The 20094-nt window shown below is 36.0% G+C and overlaps 1 protein-coding gene across 1 annotated transcript; it reads right to left on the bottom strand.

The window, feature by feature from the left end:
* Positions 1 to 18212: 18212 nt before the first annotated feature.
* Positions 18213 to 19148, bottom strand: LOC131041993 (uncharacterized). The gene has a single exon (XM_057975278.2). It carries the CDS (start codon positions 18944 to 18946, stop codon positions 18455 to 18457), a length of 492 nt encoding a protein of 163 aa, XP_057831261.1. The 5' UTR covers positions 18947 to 19148; the 3' UTR covers positions 18213 to 18454.
* Positions 19149 to 20094: the final 946 nt, after the last annotated feature.

Genomic DNA, 20094 nt, shown 5'->3' with positions numbered 1-20094 from the left:
TGGATACTGACATATGAATGCAGGTTTATACATGTGTGTATGTTTTGTTTGATGTAATGCTTTATGTATGTAATGCCATGATGATTGTGTATGCTTATGATGATTTATGAACAGGATTTGGTGCTTCATGTGTGATATATTTGTAATGATGAATGCAATATTTTGAATGAATGATTATATGTATGTAAATGTATCTAGATGTTTTTAGATGAATGAAATATGGATAAACAAATGTAAAGTACAAATGTTTATATGATGATGTCTAAATGAATGCATACGTAGAGTGAATATATAAAAATGGTATGAACCAATGTTTGAGACAAATTGTTTTATGATTCTAAATGCCTAAATATGATTAAGTAAAATGATAATGTGATGATAATGCAACCTATGGTTTAGTAACTGCACCTTAATGCAATTAAAAATGATAATGAATGCAATGTAAATGAATCCTAGAATGAGCATAATAAGACACTTAATAATGGATGAATGAATGCACTTTTTAACTAATGAATAGATAAAGAAATGGGTGCAACGATAAATGATAAAGGATAATAAAGGATGATGAAATGATAATTGATAACTGACACTAAATGAATGCATAGTAAATGGTTAATACAATTAGGTATAATTGATTTATATGAATGAATCTAAATATCTCGATTATGCAATGATGAGATGATATAAATTTGTAATAAATGATAAGCAACTAAAATGATACGAAATGTACTTGATGTAAAATGCAACTAAATGTAATGATGATGATATGACCATGATGAATGCAAGGTATTTTAGACTTTGCATGATGCATTGATGATGTATCAGAGTACTCGGTCGCAATTGTATCCAAGACTAGCTTAATTTGCACATAGCTACTCATTTTAACTTTGTTCACGTTTGCAGACAAATCCTACATATGAATGAGTGAATGGATGGGCGATATGCAACAGAATACAATATATATACAGGTGGGATGAAATGACGATCCATAGTGCTTTATTTTTCATCATTGAGCTTTAACATGTTGGAAGAAAATACAAGCATCTTGACATAATGATTCAAGATGACCTGAGTATTCCTTTCATGAATTTTGATATAGCAAGTTAATACAAACAACTTGATATAATGGGTCAAGTTGACCAGAGTATTGCTTGCGGAATAGACAAGGGTCATCTCCATTCATGCATGACTTGGATCGTCCTCCTTGATCTTGAGCTGATCATATCCTGAGACAAGTTCATACCTTAATAAGAGACAAAAACCTTTATCTAAATTGGATGAGGTAGGAAGAACTAAAGAAGGAGCATTTGTTCTTGCAAACAAAACTATATATACATAAAGAATAAAGAATATGGATCCTTGGTAATGGTTCATGCTCATATGGTCGAGGTATACGCTGTAGTCAGCAAGCCGTAGTGATCTATGACTGCATTTTGCATAAGATCATGTAGCTTAGTGAACTTCCCACGTAGACACCATTAGTACATGCCCCAGAACTTCATCGGAATAATGCACTGAAGATACACAAACAATGCTGTAACATCCTGATATTTATACACGAATGAATTACTCACAAATCAACCAAGTATTTGATAGCTTAACACCTAATTTTCTTGTCAAATAAAACATCATTTTGTCTTTGTTTTGGTAAGGAAGGATGCATCCTTGTTGAAGACAGTTTTGAGTGTTGATGTTGATTGTTTGGTCAATTTGGAGAAGTGATCATCGTGCGATTATTTTCAATGCTTGTTTGGTATCTGCTTGGATGAGTATGTACAATGTGTTGCTATGTTTTTGATTGATTTTTGATGTTTTCTGATGTGTTTGGATTTTGGTGAGATAGTTTTGAATGTTTTTGGATTTTGATGATTGTTTTCCAATGTTTTTGGATTTTGTGAGACGATTTTGAATGAAGAACTTAATGAATCACAAAACAATGTAGAATCCACTTCCATCAATAGGTTAAGGGCATTTCCCCCAGTTTAGACATGACTATGAAAAAGTGGGATGCAAGACACATGAAGTCATTTTCTTGAATACAAATCAATTCCAAGCCATGGTTGGAAGTCTAAAGTCATCACCTTGTCTCACTTTTTTCAAAAGCGACAACTCTTCCTTCCAACAACCTCATAACGCTTCCCTACACATTGAAGGATTTATCAACCAACATAGGATCAAGCGAGTCTTGATCGATAATGGGGCCGACCTAAATATTTGTACACTATAGTTGGTCATAGCTTTGGGATATGCAATAGAATCAATGGATCCTCGCAAGAAGATCACAATCAAAGCCTATGACGATGCAGAGCGTTCATCCAAAGGAGCGGTGGTACTACCAATCCGAGTGGTTCTTGTGGTGAAGCACATCATCTGTCAAGTTCTGGACCTTCCTCTACCATACAATCTATTGTTAGGAAGACCTTGGATACATGCCATGCAAGTTGTTCCATCTACCTACCATCAATGTATCCAATTCCCTCATAACGGTGTAGAGATCACAATCCTGGGCGATGCAAATCCCTTTGCATATTGTCATAACATCAGTCATAAACTAGAGATTACCGTTCCTAACAATAGAGAAGCCATCTCCTCCACCTCATACATAAGTCCAACCTCTCTTGCCAGTTCAAACACCACTATACCCAAGCAAGAAAAGCTTAAGATGAAAATAGCAGAGGAAGGTCCTAGGGAATACAATTTGAGTCAACTCTTTTGTGTGGGACAAATGCCCACTTCTCCTAGAACATATGGCAAACTGCAATAGTTACTTCAGCAACCACTGATCATGCCAGCATGTGCTTTGACGCCTTTCATCCTTGGGAAGAGTCAAGAAGAAGAAACCAAAGATGAGGATTTAGTGGAATGGATCTATAAAGATCCCATTACCACTGATATGCCGCAAGCTACACTTCCCACAGATCAGTATGGCAAAGGTCTTCTCATTATGCAAAGAATGGGATACGATGGTCAAAGTGCTTTGGGACCTTGCAAACAAGGAAGACATGAACCACTGCTGCCGAAATTAAAGCCCAAGGATAATACAGACCTAGGCTTTCAAAAGAAGATCTTTCCTAAGCTCAGATTCAAAGGCAAACCTAGCAAACCACTATATCAGCCTATTGCAAAGAGGACACCTTTTATTATCAAAGCAGCATCAAACACCATCGCAACTCCCCCATCGAGGCTCAAAATCCCAACACAACCATCTACAATGCCAATCATCCCACCAATCAAACCAACAAACCCATCAACAACAACAATAACATCAATAACACCATTAGCAGTAGCGACTATATCAGAACCCATAGTAGTATCTACGACACCAACAGTTCCAGCAAAAGCAGCAAAGTCAACACTACCGATACTCCCCATATTGGATTCATTGATCCCCGTAATCCTTCCTGCAGCTCCGATCATTTCATCTACAAAGGTACATCAACCGATCACACTTGCAGTGTTTAACACAAAGGACATCCTAGTATGGTATAGTAATTGGATGCTGGAAAGTGATTCAGAGACTAACTCTCATGAATGGGAGTTTGATTCCATCCAGCTTAATACTTTAGATGAGGAAGACACATCACTACCTCCCCCTTGCAAAGACATCCTTGTTTATGGAGAAGCATAGATAAAGACCTCTAGGGTTCCTGAGCTGGAAACTTCTTCCACAGACCCTACGTCACATCCTACACTTGTTTCTAACAGGGAGAGTACCATCAACGACCTTCACCATAACATCTTAACCCTCACTGACACATCTAACGAACTTAACCTAATCGATGAGGTAATGCCCATTATCCATCCCGAACTCATCGAATGGAACCAACCTAATCCCCCATGTCTTGAGCTTTTCCAAAACGATGAGGCAATCATTGACTTTTTGGAACTACGGGATAACATACCAAGCAGGGATCACAAAGCTAGATTCGCCATAGAACTTAATAGTGCAACATACTTTGGGGCAGATGCCAAACCTTTCAGCTGCAAAAATATAACAATAAAACATGGATCTTCTAGTGAAAACCACACCGTGGCACTGTTTGATCCAACAAAAGTAAAAAGAAAGAGTGTATCCAACGGTGAAAACCTCTCTGAGGTGCCTGAGGATGAAAGGTTTGACATCCTTCCCTGTAGCACACAACGGGAATGATCAACGATTCTTATCAAGAAAACAAAAGAATACAACGTGGGGACTCCTGAAAATCCTCACCACATACACCTGGCATCTCTTCTAACTCCAGAGGAACAACCTAAATTTGTAGAGTTCTTTCAAAAGCGTTAGATCAACTTTGCATGGTCATATGCAGACATGCCTGGGCTTGATCCTGATCTAGTCATGCATCACCTCACCGTAGCAGAAGGAGCCAAACCTGTCAAGCAGAAGCTTTATAAGATGCATCCTCAGATTGCGGTACTAGTCAAAGCAGAACTCAAGAAACTCCTAGATGTTGGTTTCATTAGACCAATTGATTATGTAGACTGGATCTCCAATATTGTTCTTGTCGGGAAACCAAATGAGGGCATCTGTATTTGTACTGTCTTCAAAGATCTAAATAAGGCATGTCCTAAGGATGACTTTCCCCTACCAAACATCGACATCATAGTAGACCTAACAACAGGACACGACATGCTTTCACTCATGGATGGTTTTTCCAGATACAATCAAATAAAGATCGCACCAGAGGATCAACATAAGACAACCTTCACATGTCCATGAGGCACATACTACTGGAATGTAATGCCTTTCGGTCTCAAGAATGCAGGAGCGACCTATCAATGAGCAATGATCACCGTCTTCAATGACATGATGCATACTATGATGGAAGATTATGTTGATGACTTACTAGCAAAATCACTCACCAGAGAAGGTCATCTAGACATATTAGATAAAATCTTTGATAGACTAGAACAATATCATGTTCAACTCAACCCAAAGAAATGTGTCTTTGGAGTAACCTCAGGGAAACTTCTTGGATACATTGTCTCCAACAAAGGCATTGAGGTTGATCCAACAAAGGACAAAGCAATCATGGACATGCCACCACTAAAGAACATCAGTTAGCTAAGGACATTACAAGGACGACTACAATCCATCCGATGATTCAATGATGCTCTGCAAAAAGGACAAGGTTAGGATAAACAAACACCTGAACAAGAAACAACAAGAGTCAATTGTTAGATGTTAGAAAATCATAAATTAAAAACTATCCTAAGCAAGCATATCAAGAAAGACACTACTAAGCAAAAAGAAAGCTTAAGGAATCTACAAAAAGCAACTAAGCTCCTCCAAATGCTCTCTACCATGCTGGTAGTTTCTCCTTCCTTGTTCCTCTCCTCTCCAAGTTCCAAAATAGTGTATATCTCAGCAACTTTTTGCACTATGGATGCTTATGGAGATTCAAGATTAAAGTATTTGCTCTAAATATGAATGAAAAGCTAATACTAGATGCTATAGATACTAAGATGATTTGTTTTAAACCAAAATGACAATTATATGAGTTTATTATGCTAAAATGCTCTCTAAAATTCACTATAGATTAAATGCATACAAGTTTTTCAGGATCTGGATTATGAAGAAATGGGCTCTATTTATAGGAAAAATGGAGCAATGGATGGTTGAGATTGAACAATCTCAACAAGGGTCAGGATTGAATGATTTGAGATCCATGTGAGGGCTTTCAACCCAATCCCTGGTTGACAAGTGTCAATGTGAGATAGGTTGAGAGGAGAGGGAATAAGCATTAAATTCTTGACATGACCTGAGAGTTAACTTGGGAGTTAAGGTCAAGGTTGGGTGAATGGATAAATTCTTTATTCAAAGAATAAAGCTTTTATCCAATGGATAAATTCTTGTGCAAAGGCAAAAGGGATAACCATGGTCAAAGCAATAAAATCTTGAGGAGACACATGAGTGCAAGTTGAAATAACCATAAATGGTTATGTAAGAGCCATTAATGGTCATGGAAGAGCCATTAGTGGTTTTGGAAGACTTTGGAGGTTAAATTGTTGAACACACAAAACATTAAATGCTTTTCAAAGACTTTGAAGTCTTTGAGAAGTGACTCTAAGTTGCTTACGAATGTGACAATAATTAGGGGATGGATTAGGCTAATTAGGAAGGGTTAGAAGAATCTAGAAGGCGGTTAGGTTTGCAAGTGGATTTGGTGGGTGAGGGAAAATAGGATTTTATTAAAATAAAAATTCATTTATTTCAATAAATGTGTGCAAGTTGCATTTGTAGGAAAATACAAGTGGGGGGGGGGGGGGGGGATAAATGATTTAAATAAATGTTTTATTTAATTTATTTAAAAGAGGAAATGCGTTAAATGAAATAACTATGATTTATTCATTTAATTGACTGTGAATTTGGTTGAATGAATTAATTAAAATAAATTGAATAATTTATTTAATTAATAGAAGAATGTTTGAAGATGAATTAATTAAATGTTAATTTAATTAACTGATGGCTTAGTGAATTTTTAATCAAATAAATAGCAAATATTCATTTAATTAAACTGGACAGATTTATGTGACTACAATACTCATAGATGCTTTTGATAGATTTATAAAAGCATATTTTGAATAACTATTTTATTGCAACTTCATTCTTAAGTAGTTATATAGTAGTTCAAGTAATGTTGTAATGCATATACCATGCTAGCCCATTTCAAGTTAAACGACCTTGGGTTGACAGATTAAATGTATCCAATATTCAAGAAAGATTATTGTAAGTACACTTATTAGTTTAGAGCTAATGAAATGGATATGCATCAATTATAAATGAATATAGGAACTCAATAAAGTGGATTACATGATTTGATTTTAAGAAAGAATTCATCAAGTGTCTCAGTTTGGTTTATACCACTTGGATTGCCACTGGGATATCAAGAGGAGGAAGATTGGTCCAATATTGCTAGCTCTTTTTCTAACTTGTTATTGTTACCAACTAACCAAATTTGGGATATGCCTATTATTTTCCAAGTAGTTAATGTTGATGTCGATAAGGTGCTTCCCTCTTTGATCATTTTATCCTCTAAATTGGGTAAATGGGTGTAATATATCATGTATGAGGGTTCCTTGATCTTTTGTCACCATTGCCACATGCTTGGCCATGCATAAGACTCTCATAGGACATAAAAGAGAGGTGGTTGGTACTCTTGTGGACAAGATTAATTCAAATGACACCATTCTTGCTTTTGAGTGTGGGTTTCATCTTGATGAGAGTCTATTAGAGGTGTTTCACAAGGAGAAGGGTATTATTAAGGATGGTCAAGATGATGATCTCCTTGATTCATATGACCTTAGCTCTACACTTGGATTTTAGCGTTTTCCCACCTTAATGGTCTCTAAAAAGAAAAACAAGGAGATGGTTAAAGTCAAGAAGTATAATGTGAAGTTCATAAAAAAAGTTTGAATTGGTGGAGTCAAAGGATAAGGCATGGGTAGGAATCAAAGTTCCTTGAAATTATTTGTCTTTAGGCCACCTTGAAATGTGGATTCTACTATTGTTATTGGGCAATTTGTCAAGTCTCTTTTTTTCTCAGACATGCTAGTGGTGTGTTGATGGTTTGTTGTTGTTTTGCTAATTATGTATTGTTATTTGATGTTGATGTTTTGGTAACTATGTATGTCTTTATTATTCTTTATGAAAAGATGAACCCTTTTCAAAATCCTTCTTTTTCTCATAATTAAGTTATTTTTTAATTTTAAATGAATCGTTTTATTTGGATATAATTAAAGGTGTAAAGATTTTGGAAGATTAAAAAAAATATTCCATGTTGATAGACAACATCGAAGATGGAGCTAATGGCAATGTTGATGCGTGCGTGGGTTAGGACTATGCTCTAGCCATCACATTCTCTCCTGTCCTCTGCATTTTTTCTCACTCTCTGCACCCTCGTTCTTTGTTTTTTGTTCTCTGCGCTTTGTGTCGCCTATTGGCGATGGGAGTTTGTGCTTCTGTCGTGAGTGTGATAGGGTTTATTGATTTGGTGGTCGATGATTCGGTTCATGGATGCTCAGGGGGTCTCTTCTACCTTGGTGGTTGTGGATGCAAAGACTCGTGAGGGCTTCTCATCGGGTGTGCATGTTAAGTCTTTAGACTCTTTTTATGTGGGTGAAGGCCCAAAATTGAAGAAAATTAATGGTTGCTTACCTCAGAGTCAAGATCGTCCGATTTTGGTTCTTTCTCTAGAGTTGGTGATGGAGGATATTTCGTATTGGAGTCGACATGCTCTCATTTGCAAATTTCTAAGAATTTGAATTTTTTTGTCAGCATTGGATTCTTGGATCCGTCGTACTTGGCAGGTTGAGGGGGAGTTGGAAATACTGCTAGCTACAAATAGTTACGTTCTGGTTGTTTTCTCTAGCATAGCTGATAGAAATTGAGTTTTTGAGGGAGGGCCTTATTTTAACAATCATGTGGGTCTATTTTTAAAACCCTGGCATGTGGGCTTCAACTCGACTAAAGATTTACCCTCAAGAGTTCCTGTTTGGGTTCGTTTGCCTCGTCTTCCATTGGAGTTTTGGAGAGAGGATATTTTGCAACGGATTGCAACTTTGCTTGGAAAACCGGCTGCAGTGGCTCAACAAACCCTCAATAGAAGGTCATTTATTTTGGACGTATTTGTGTTGAGATTGATTTAAATAATCCCTTGCCATATTCTATAGAAATTTGTCTTGGCTCTTCTTCTTGGGTCCAACAATTGGATTATGAGTCTCTTCCTTTCGTTGTTGGATTTTCCATGAGTATGGTCATCTTCAAAGGCAGTGTCCTAGGGTTAGTAAAAATTCTGCACCTAACACTTTTTCTCCAACATCGGTATCAACTTTGGATAAGGGGGATAAAGGTAAGTCCCCTGGTGTAGATGGGGAACCAACTAAGCATAGTTTTGTGCCTGTGAAGCCTCGGGCTAAGGGACAGGGACATAAAAGACCCTTTAGGGATAGGCAGGAAGATGAGAGTTCCAATCGATTTGAGCTTTTGGATACTATGGCTTTGGAGGAAGGGAACCTAGTTGATGTTGTCGTAGGAGTTGCTGATTTGGGTTCTGATTCTATGCAAGGGCTAGGGACTGGTTAGGTTCCTCCTCCTTTGCAGGGCCCTTGCAATCATCAGGAATCTTCACATGATCAAGCTCCATGTGCTATAGGAGAGGATAGTGATTTTATGGAGGATGATATTGTTTTGGCAAAATTGGCTAAGGAAGTGGTAGCGTCTGGTAGGAGTAAAGGGAAGATCAGGTTAAAATTAAAAGTGTTGGAGAGATGCTAGTGGAATATGGGTCTGTCAAACCCATTGACGCCCACTTTTCCCAATCTCTTTAATGATTATTCTCTCTTGGAAGGCACGAGGGTTGAATAACATCCCTAGACAAAAGGTTATTCGTGATTTAGTTACAGTCCATTCTTCAGATATCTTTTGCCTTTAGGAGACCAAGCTTTCACTTGATTCCATGCTTCAGTGTGCCTCTCACATCTGTCGTAGTGGTCAGTGTCAATGTATTGGTTCCCAAGGTTGTTCGGGTGGTTTGGCTCTTTTTTGGGATCCGCAGAAGGTTGTTCCTCTTTGGTGGATTTCGAGTCAATCTTCTATGTCTCTAATTGCCTCTATTTTGGAGTTTGGGGAGGTTATTTTGATTACCAATGTTTATGCTCTGATTGATATTAGGGGTAAATATCGGCTATTGTCTCATATACAATATGTGTGATCATGTGCTTCTTTTGTTCCCTTGGATTTTAGTTGGTGACTTCAATACAATTTTGAGTTTGGAGGAAAAATGGGGAGGTTTGGCTCGACTGGGTCCTTCTTTTAATCTCTTTCGTACGAATGTGGACCTTCTTTTTTTAATTGATATCAAACCTTCTAATGAGATTTTTACTTAGAATAATAGATGGAGTGGGGAGGAAATAATTTCTAAATGGTTGGATAGGTTTCTTGTTTCTTGTTTTTGGGTGGGAGGCAATTTGTCTTCTAGCTCTGAGATTCTTGATTGGAGGGGATCTGATTATTGGCCAATCAAGTTGTTGCATCTTCTCTTTCCGTCCTTAAGAAACCTCCTTTAAAGTTTCAACTTATGTGGCTAAGGGATTCTTCTCTGCACGATCTTGTGGCTCATTGGTGGGAAGCTGGAGGCCTTGCTTATGGTATTGTTATGTAATCTTTTGTTAAGAAGCCGCAATTTGTGAATATCACCTTAAGAAATGGAATAGGTAGTGTTTTGGTCACCTTCAAGCTTTGAAAAGGAATGCTCAATCACGCCTTGATGTGATTGCTCACCGGATCCATGATTCTGGCTTCTCAGAAGCTTTGAGCATGGCAGAATCTCAGGCCGTTAGAGAAGTAGAAGAGTGGGAACTTCATGAAGAGATTTTTTGGAAGCATAAGGCTATAATTGATTGGCTTTAGGAAGGAGATAGGAATACTGCTTTCTTTTATCATTATGTGCAGGCCTGATGTAATAGGAGCTATATTTCATCTCTGGTTAATTATGAAGGTTTTCGTTTGTCTTCTTTGTAGGCCTTGTCTCAAGAGGCTAGGAAATTTTATTTTGCTCTTTTTTTTGAAGATTCTTCTTTGTGGTATGATGACTCTCATTTGTTGTGCTAGCAACCTGCAATTGACACAAAGATTCGAAGTTCGTGATTGTTGAAAATGGAGATTGAATGCTCAATTTATAGATTATTGGAGAGGATTGATTGAAAGGTGGAACAAATTGATCAAGAGGTGGAACTTAGGTGAGCTCACATGCTGATTGATAGTTGAACTGTTGATTTGGAGGTGGAACTGAATAGATTGAATAGATTAATGAGTTAACTGATTGAGAAAAAAATTGATTGAAAGATGAAAAAGAATGATTGAAGGATAACTGATTGATGACAAAGAAAACTTTATTTAGAAAAAGCTAATTAGAAGATAAAAAAAGAATGACGACTCTCATTTATCGTGCTGACAATCTGCAATTGATACAAAGATTCAAAGTTCGTGATTGTTGAAAATGGAGATTGAATGCTCAATTTATAGATTATTGGAGAGGATTGATTGAAAGGTGGAACATATTGATCAAGAGGTGGAACTCAGGTGAGCTCACATGCTGATTGATAGTTGAACTGCCTACTCAATCTACTGAATAGATTGAGTAGATTGACGAGTTAACTGATTGAGAAAAAAGATGATTGAAAGATGAAAAAGAATGATTGGAGGATAATTGATTGATGACAAAGAAAACTTTATTTAGAAAAGGATAATTACAAGATAGAAAATTCATCATCAAATCAATCAGAAATAAAGGGAAATCACGAATCCCTATCTAATCAAAGAATTCTAAATAAACCAATGAAATAACACAATCAATCAAATAAGATGTAAAATAAATCAATTCAAACTCCCTATTCCATGATCGCATATTGCTTCCATTGTTATTCTCTTCTTTGTGGTATGATGACTCTCATTTATCGCGCTGGCAACCTGCAATTGACACAAAGATTCGAAGTTTGTGATTGTTGAAAATGGAGATTGAATACTCAATTTATAGATTATTGGAGATGATTAAATGAGAGGTGGAACATATTGATCAAGAGGTGGAACTCGAGTGAGCTCACATGCTGATTGATAGTTGAACTGTTGATTTGGAGGTGGAACTGAATAGATTGAATAGATTAATGAGTTAACTGATTGAGAAAAAAGCTGATTGAAAGATGAAAAAGAATGATTGGAGGATAATTGATTGATGACAAAGAAAGATTTATTTAGAAAAAGCTAACTAAAAGATAGAAAATGAATGATTGGAGAGAATTAAAGAAAAGTTTTAATTAATCAATTAATTGAAATGATCAATTAAAATAGATGTAATAGTTAACTAATTGAACGTTGATTGAGAGCTTTATTTAGAAAAAAACAAAGTGGAAGATAGAAATAGGGATTGGAAAGATAATGATTTAATTAATTAATTTAGCATGTGCTTGCACTTTAACTTTGATTTTCAATTTAATCTTTGCATGAGATTTAATTCAAATATTGAATTTATTTTAAATTCGATTTGCTATTTGAATATATTTAGAACTTGACTTAGATATTCAATTTGATTTTTGAAATCATGCACATGTATTTTAAATTAGAAGAAAATAGAAGAATTTGAATTTGAACGAAATTAGAATTTGGGGATTTAGAATTTAAATAAGAGGAAATAATTAGTTAATTAAATAATTTAAAGAAACTATTTAATTATTTAGAAATTGAATTTAATTACATAATAAAGATTGTTTAAATTAAAGGAATTAAAATCATAATAAATTAAATAATTAATATTTAATTAATACTTAGAAGAGGGTTAATGATTAGTTGAATAGAGATAGAAACTGAAAATAAATTTATTTAAATAATAAAGATTATTTAAATTTAAGGATTAATAATCATAACTAATTAAATAATAAATATTTAATTAACATTAGAAAATAGTTTAAATAATTAAATGATGATAGAATTGAAACAGAAATAATTAGTAAGATGATGAAGAAATATGAAATAGAAGAATAAGATTAATTAATTTAATTAAACATTTAAAGAATTATTTAACTAATTTAGACAAATAATTAGTACATGATCAATGAGACATTTTTAGGTGTCTACAGCAGGCCTTGTCTCAAGAGGCTAGGCAATTTTATTTTGCTATCTTTTCTGAAGATTCTTCTCCTATGGAGGTTGAGGAAAATTTGATTCTTGCTTGTATTCCCTCCTTGGTCACGAATGAGATGAATGATTCCCTCATCCGTCCAATATCTTTGGCTGAATTAGAGGAGGTGGTTTTTTGGATAAATAGGGGTAAAGTTTCAGGTCCAGATGGATTTCCAGTAGAATTTTTTAAGATTTTTGGGATATCATTAATTTGGATTTGTTGGAGGTTGTTCAAGAATCTCTTCGAAGTAAGCAAATGTTGCGGGCTTTGAACTCTACTTTCTTAGTCCTCATACCTAAAAAAGAAGGTGTTGATCAACTAGACTTCTTTTGGCCTATTGCTCTTTGTAATGTTGTTTACAAAGTCATTAATAAATTGATTGCAGAAAGACTCAAAGTTTGTCTCCCTTTTTTGATCTTAGAAGAGCAAGGGGGTTTTATGGCCGACAGACAGATTTTAGATGGGGTTGTGGTGGCCTCTGAAACGATTCACTCTATGGCGATGTCTAAGGAGAAGTCTATGTTCATAAAGTTGGATATGCCCAAAGCTTATGATAGAGTTAAGTGGCATTTTATGCAAAAAGTCATTTTAGCTTTTGGCTTTAGTTCAGAATGGGTTAGTTGGACTATGAGTTGTGTTACCACTTCTTCTTTCTCTGTTATTGTGAATGGGGAACCTTCTCAACTCTTTGGAGATTCTAGGGGCCTTCACCAAAGTGACCCTCTTTCCCCCTATTTGTTTATTATTATGGTTGAGGGCTTGGGTAGATTCATTAAATCTCGGGTTTCTCAGGGTGTTATTCATGGTTGGAGATGGGGTAATGGATTACCAATTCTTTCACATCTTTAGTTTGATGATGATACTACTCTTATGGGGATGACTCATCTTCAGAAAGCTCTCTTCTTTAGGTAGACCTTGGATATTTATCTTGTTGCTTCGAGCCAGAAGATCAATGAACATAAGTCTTCAATTTTCTTTTTTAATACTCCTGAAGCTATTCAGAGGAGGATTCACAACATTCTGCGGTTTTAGATTGGGTCTCTTCCCTTTATTTATTTGGGTATTCCTCTTATTGTTGGTAGGCAGCTTAGGGCTTCTTGGCAGCAACTGCTTGACAAGTTGTGTCTTAAGGTTGCTCACTGGACCCATCGTTGGTTATCCATTGTTGGTAGAGTTACTCTTCTTCAATCTATCATTCAGGCTCTTCCTATTTACAGGTGTTCTGTTTAGGCAGCTCCTATGCATTTCCTCAGGGAATTTGATGCCCTCTCTCGACAGTTTCTTTGGAGTGGTAATTTACTGAATGCAAAATGGAGCTTAGTTAAGTGGGAATCTGTGTGTAGGCCAAGGAAGAATGGGGGCCTTGGTCTTCGTTCTACTTTTTTGAATGGGCAAGTTTTAGCTGCCAAACTTTATTAGCACTGGTATACTAGTCAACATTAGATTTGGGCTCAGATTCTTACTCACAAGTATCTTAAAGGGGTTAATCCTTTGGACATTCCTCGCTATCCTTTGGAGGGAAGGGGTTCCATGGTTTGGTATACTCTGAAATTGGGGGCTCAATTGGTTAAGGTTGACATTTTTTAGATTTGTCATTCAAGGTCTGAGGCTCTTTTTTGGTTGGATTCTTGGGATGTTCATCCTCTTATTCTCACTTGGTATCTGCATCTCTAGTCCCTTTATGATAATTTTATGGCGGCTGGTTGGGATAAGGTTGAGCATTATAAGGTAGCTTGTACTTTTGGTCTGGTTGTTGGTTATAGATGGAAGCATTCTAGAGAATGGCTGCTAGGTGGTTTGAAGGAGGATAGGAAAGTGTTGGCTTAGATTCTAGCTTCTTGTGAGTGTAATGTTTTGGCCGGGCATGTTGTTCTTGGTTGGGGGAGTGATTCTTCTGGTAAGTATTCTGTCTCTTCAGGGTATGAGAAGCTTGTTGGCCAAATGTTTGGAGACATGGAGGTTCCTTGGTGGAACAAGGTGTGGAATAAATTTTCATGGCCTAAGTGTGACTTTTTCATGTGGTTGGTGATTCAAAATCGGTGTCTTACCTGGGATAATCTGGTTAAGCGTGGGTTCCAGGGCCCCTCGAGGTGTGTTTTGTGTTGTAATAGTGCTAAAAGTGTTTCTCATCTCTTCTTTCAGTGTTCCTTTTCAAGGGAGATTTGGCACCTTTGGTGGGGTGTGTAGAATCAAGCCTATTGGCATGTCTCTTCTTTGGCTGAATTTTTTGCTCGATGGGGTAGAGCCTCTATTAAGACCTCTTTTCTTCAAGTTATATGGGCTCTTGGGCTTGCCTTCATCATTTGGCATATTTGGTTGGAGAGGAATTGCAGGGTATTTCAAGATATTAAATTGATTGTCAAGCATTTGTGGTGGAAAATTCTTCATTCTCTTCGTGAAATTGTTTTGGCCAAGTGCGACTTAGCAAAACATGTGAATCTGGGAGATGTTGTTCTTTGTGATCGTCTCAATATTCCTCTTCAGGGAGGTATTCCGAGAGTTCAACAAGTCATGTGAAATAGGTGTCGCCATCCTCTTCGAAAGATAAGCAGAGAGGGGCATTGGTGCCCTCCTCCCCAGCGGGTTTTCAAAATCAATACTGATGGTTCTTCTCGTGGTAATCCAGGTCATGCTAGTATTGGTGGAGTTGGACGAAATAGTTCTGGTGTTGTTTGGTTTATTTTCTCTGTTTACAAGGGTTCACATTCTAACAATTTGATGGAAGCCCTTGCCATTTTATATGTTGTTGAGCGAAGTTGTGCTCTTGGGTGGCAAAAGATCATTTGTGAGTCTGATTCATAAATTGTGGTGACTTTGTTGAACACGCGACAATTGGATAATATATGCTGGCAACTTGCTTCAGTTATTAAACAAATTCTTGATTTGTGTGCTTCTTTGGATTCTTTGACTTTTAATTATGTACCTAGAGAATGGAATGGTGTTGTAGATCGTTTGGCCAAATGGGCCTCGAATCCTATGTATAGTTGGAATATTGTGGATCGGGGCCAATTACCCCCAGATTTGTCCCAAGAGTTGGATAACTTAGTGGAGACTGATAGGGTTGGTTAATTTCAGTGCTTTGTCTTCTTCTTGTTTTTGAATAAATTTTTACCCCTGTACAAGTATTCTAAAATTTCAAGTTCAATAAGACCATAAGATTATCAAAATGGTTTAAATTTAACTAAAATGTTATATACACCAATACAATATTATCTAAAGCAGATAAAAATATCTCATATACTCAATATATACATCTATATTGTCATATTTTAATGTGAACATAATACACAACCATTTTAAAAAATTCATTATATGCTCCTCAAAACAATTAACAAACTTTTAAATTGAATGATCACATTGAATTTAAAAGAAAATTTCCTAAATGAGAATGAAGAATCCAATTCAAGCAAAAACAAGAATTGAAGAGAGGGTAAAATAATCCAAGAACACAAATCCACATCTACATCAAGGAGATATTTAGAACAACAAAATCCTCAATTCTTTAATCTAAAAGTGACTCCCAACCAACTATTAAAGTAAATATAAAATTTTCAATCAAAATCATATTATTTATGAATGAATTATGACTTAACTATCCTTCTAGATTGTTGGTGTGTAAATTAACAAGTAAAAATTATTACTACTATTTTTTTTTTAGTATAGACATTTAAATTTTTATTTATGGTTTAATCTATTACTTGATAAAAGTTCTAAATATTTCATGTTATTTTCTTTAATTTATGAAAAAAAATAGGGGAAGAGATCTAGTTATCATCCATATTCTAATTGTCGTTCATTGGATTTGGTTAATTAAAAGTCCACTAAAAATCATCTAGTGTGTCAATAGTCATCCGTTGGTATACTCAATAGTTTTTAAGAAACAATAAAGTTAGTAATTAGACTAATTGTGTAAATTTATTGGTACCAACAGTGCACGATTATTGGAGCATTTGTTCATAAGTATTGGAATATGTATGAGACGTCACTTGACCCTTATATGTATAGCGATTGTCATAACTACCCAAAAGCCAAACAATAGCTATAAGTACTTAAAGTTGTTTACAAGACAACAAAAATAAAATATCATCAAAATCTGATGTACTTTTTAAGAACTTGAATTGAATGAAATTAGCTGTAACGACTACTAATACCTTCTCTTATGCTGAATAAAAAAAAAATTGATAAATATTCAAAAAAAAAAAAAAATTTCTTCAACATCTTTATTTGGGATAAAGAAATGTTAGATTTAAAATATCCATTGTTTTTTATATGGAATCAAAACAAGATTACTGCAAATAGCTGAGAGAATTGCATTAGACATGCTAGATTCAAAATGTGCATTGCTTTATTAGAGAAAGCAGACGTGTTTGCAATTATCATTCTATGTCGGGATCGGATGGGGCTCACTCTGGCTACAAGATAAATGCGAGTACGTACACAAACTATTCATTAGCCTGTAACTTTTAGTCAATCTCTTCTTCCGATTAAGCATGAAGGCAATAAAGTGAGATGGAGTGGCACGCACAAGAGGACAACATAGGGTACTGAAAAATGATGTGATAAGGAAGTAAGTTACCAACAATGCTGATAGTGAGCAATCTGATTCCAACCCCATTTCAATTATTTTCAACTAATCCCCTGTATGCTCTCTACCTCTAGAAACTAATCCAGTGACCAGTCAGTAAGTATACCTAAAGCTTTCACTTTGAAGAAATGACCCAACTTTCCTTTCCAATGGATTTGGTTATATGAGTAATCCACAGAAAGGTGCTCAGAGCAGGTTCCTTACCTCAGGAAGTTAATGTTAGTGGGCGTTTGGGATGGAGAAAAAATCAACTCTGCAGATAAGCTTGGATAGAAGAAGAAACAGGAACTGGTTAAGTCTCAACTTTCATGTTAGCTTCAAATTTTTGGACCCTTGTTTTGATTAGGTTGTGCTTCTCCCCCAGCATTAGAAAGCCAATACATTTATAGACGGATCAATATTTTATCTTAGATTCTGAATGGGAAAAGAAAGAAAGAAAAAGAAAAGATTTTTTTATAGTCTATGATGTTGGTCAGCTCTATATGAATTTAGAGATGACTTTTAGCAATATGGACTACCCCGTACTCCTTACAGAAGGCACCTAAACCTATCTAACTATGGTACAAAGAAATATACATACTGAAAATGACCAAGATTATTACTCATTATTATGACCTGTTATGCAAAATTGCGTCTATAATGCATACATATATTGTATGAAAAAAGCCAAGACATCCTTAGGGCCAAAAGAGCATGTCAAACAGTATACAGTAGCTTCTTATTAATGGAATCTCTTCCATGGAATGGTACTTTTAGTGTACTTAGTGCAAAAAAGGATGCATCCATTATGTACAACTACGAATTGGATAAGCAGAAAAGTGGGGTGAATCCAAAGGCTAAACAAGGTTTGTTTTCTTCCATTCCCTCCTGACAAGTACAACATACAGACTTGTATCTCTACATTCCATCCTAATTACTTGGGAATTAACACAGCACAATTTAATGGTCTTAGATCAAGAAAAACAACCTTTCATTTGATTACATATTGTATCCCTATTTTTCACAACAAACATCAGGATCACAATTCTCAAAAGCAAGAAAAAGATGAATACCCACAAATAAAAAAGGACTGAAACACTCTTACAAGAAGCCCTTTTCAGTCTGCATACAAATAACCCATTTCCCAAAAAATTGCAATACCCTTCACCTTTCAATCGCTGGGCTTCCAAATTCCCAGACTCCATGTGGCCACAAATCAAGCGGATGGCGGCTGATTAAGAGCAGCTGTGGGAGGATTTGAGCTGGAAGATCTGGGAGGAAAATGGGGCAACAGATTACCCTTGTCATCATATATAATAGCCCCAGAAAAATTGGGTGGCCTACATTTTTCACCCATCATGATTGATCTCTGCCAAATCAAATTCCCACCACTCTCCTCCTCCTTTTCCTTCTCCTTCTCCTCCACCTCTGCAGCCTGCGGCTTCTTTGCCCTCTTGCTGAAGCTCACATTACTCAGAAACCCTCCAAAAGATTTCTGTGTAAAGCTTAAACCATTCATATCAATGGAGGATGAATCATCCTTATTGACTGTCTCCTCTTTGCCTTCAAACTTCTGCTGTGGGCGCTTTCGGGAGTGAGTAGCACAGATCAAAATCGACATTGACAAAACACTCACAACACCTGCAACCATTAAAACCCAGCTCAAGCTGTTGCTGCCCACTGCTTCTCCTCCAGTCATGGCTGCCATTTTTTCTCCAGAAAACAAGCAATTCCCCCCCCCCAGCAATCAGGATTAGCTAGCTTTTCACAACATTGCTTATGATTATTCCCCAACAGAACCAACTGGCTAACTTTTTTCCCACCATGTTAGATTATAATGGTTGGATTTGTACGACCAGCCTGCTGTTTTCTTTTCATTTTAATTCAAACCCGCTTTTCCACACTGATAATGTCAAACGATACAAACCAAAGGGCTTGTCGGATAGTGAGTAATTGCCTGTTTGTAAAAAGGACAGGTTTGTAGTATACAGTACTCTGATTATTCTACTATTATAAGACGGCAAAATTTAATCAAAACAATTTCAGAGTGAATAGAAAATTATCTTTGGTAAATGTATCCGGTTATCATATCTTCATCATAATCCTCTCCATCTTTTCTATAGAAGCGGCAGGTGTTGTCCTTAGGATATTTGTAGAATATTTATTTTAGCATGTTTTTAATAATTAATTTCATCTCTCTTAAAATATATATATTTTTTATAGTATCATCTTTCTCTCTCTCACCCAAAAAAAAGTATTTACCTGGTTCTATATATGAAGACAATCACACAAAACAACTTCAATGTCAAAAATGAATTAATTAATCACAATGTCAAAAGGCCATAAAACATGATAATGAAATTTAAGGTGCAAGGGCTCTAAAACCTAAGCATGAAGGAGAGTCCCCATCATCAGGGTAACTTTATCTTCCATTAGGTAGGTCGTTTCCATCATCAATAAGCTTCCAATCGGTGAAATTTTTTCTTCATTCTCTTGCAATTGATATGTTGGTGCTTAAAGCCACACCCTAACACTTCAAAGAATGCACTTAAAGTCTAAATTGGGGAAAATTAGGTTGACTCAAACTAACAATGCAAGACTTGTGATCAAATTGGAGGGGGTTTTGGTCGATTGAAAAGAGTAAACCACAATTCTACACTTCTAGCTCTGCAAGGCCAAAGAGGGTATTCTTAAAGACAATAAGACAATTAAAGACAAATAAGAGACAAAAGCTTGAAGAATATCAAAAATCTCTTTCAAGAGTTGTTGTCGTTTTCTAATTTGCTTGATGGATTGAGAAAAATGATGGGCATGCAAATCCTAAAAAAATTCATTCGAAACTTTGTCGCTAATCTT

The sequence above is a fragment of the Cryptomeria japonica genome, chromosome 1, assembly GCF_030272615.1.
Source record: "Cryptomeria japonica chromosome 1, Sugi_1.0, whole genome shotgun sequence".
Taxonomy (NCBI): domain Eukaryota; kingdom Viridiplantae; phylum Streptophyta; class Pinopsida; order Cupressales; family Cupressaceae; genus Cryptomeria; species Cryptomeria japonica.
Note: the sequence above shows the minus strand (reverse complement) of the source record. Positions and strands in the feature narration are given on the sequence as shown.

Coding starts and splice junctions, on each gene's coding strand:
- LOC131041993 (XM_057975278.2), bottom strand. CDS start 18,946: ATGGCAGCCATGACTGGAGGAGAAGCAGTGGGCAGCAACAGCTTGAGC.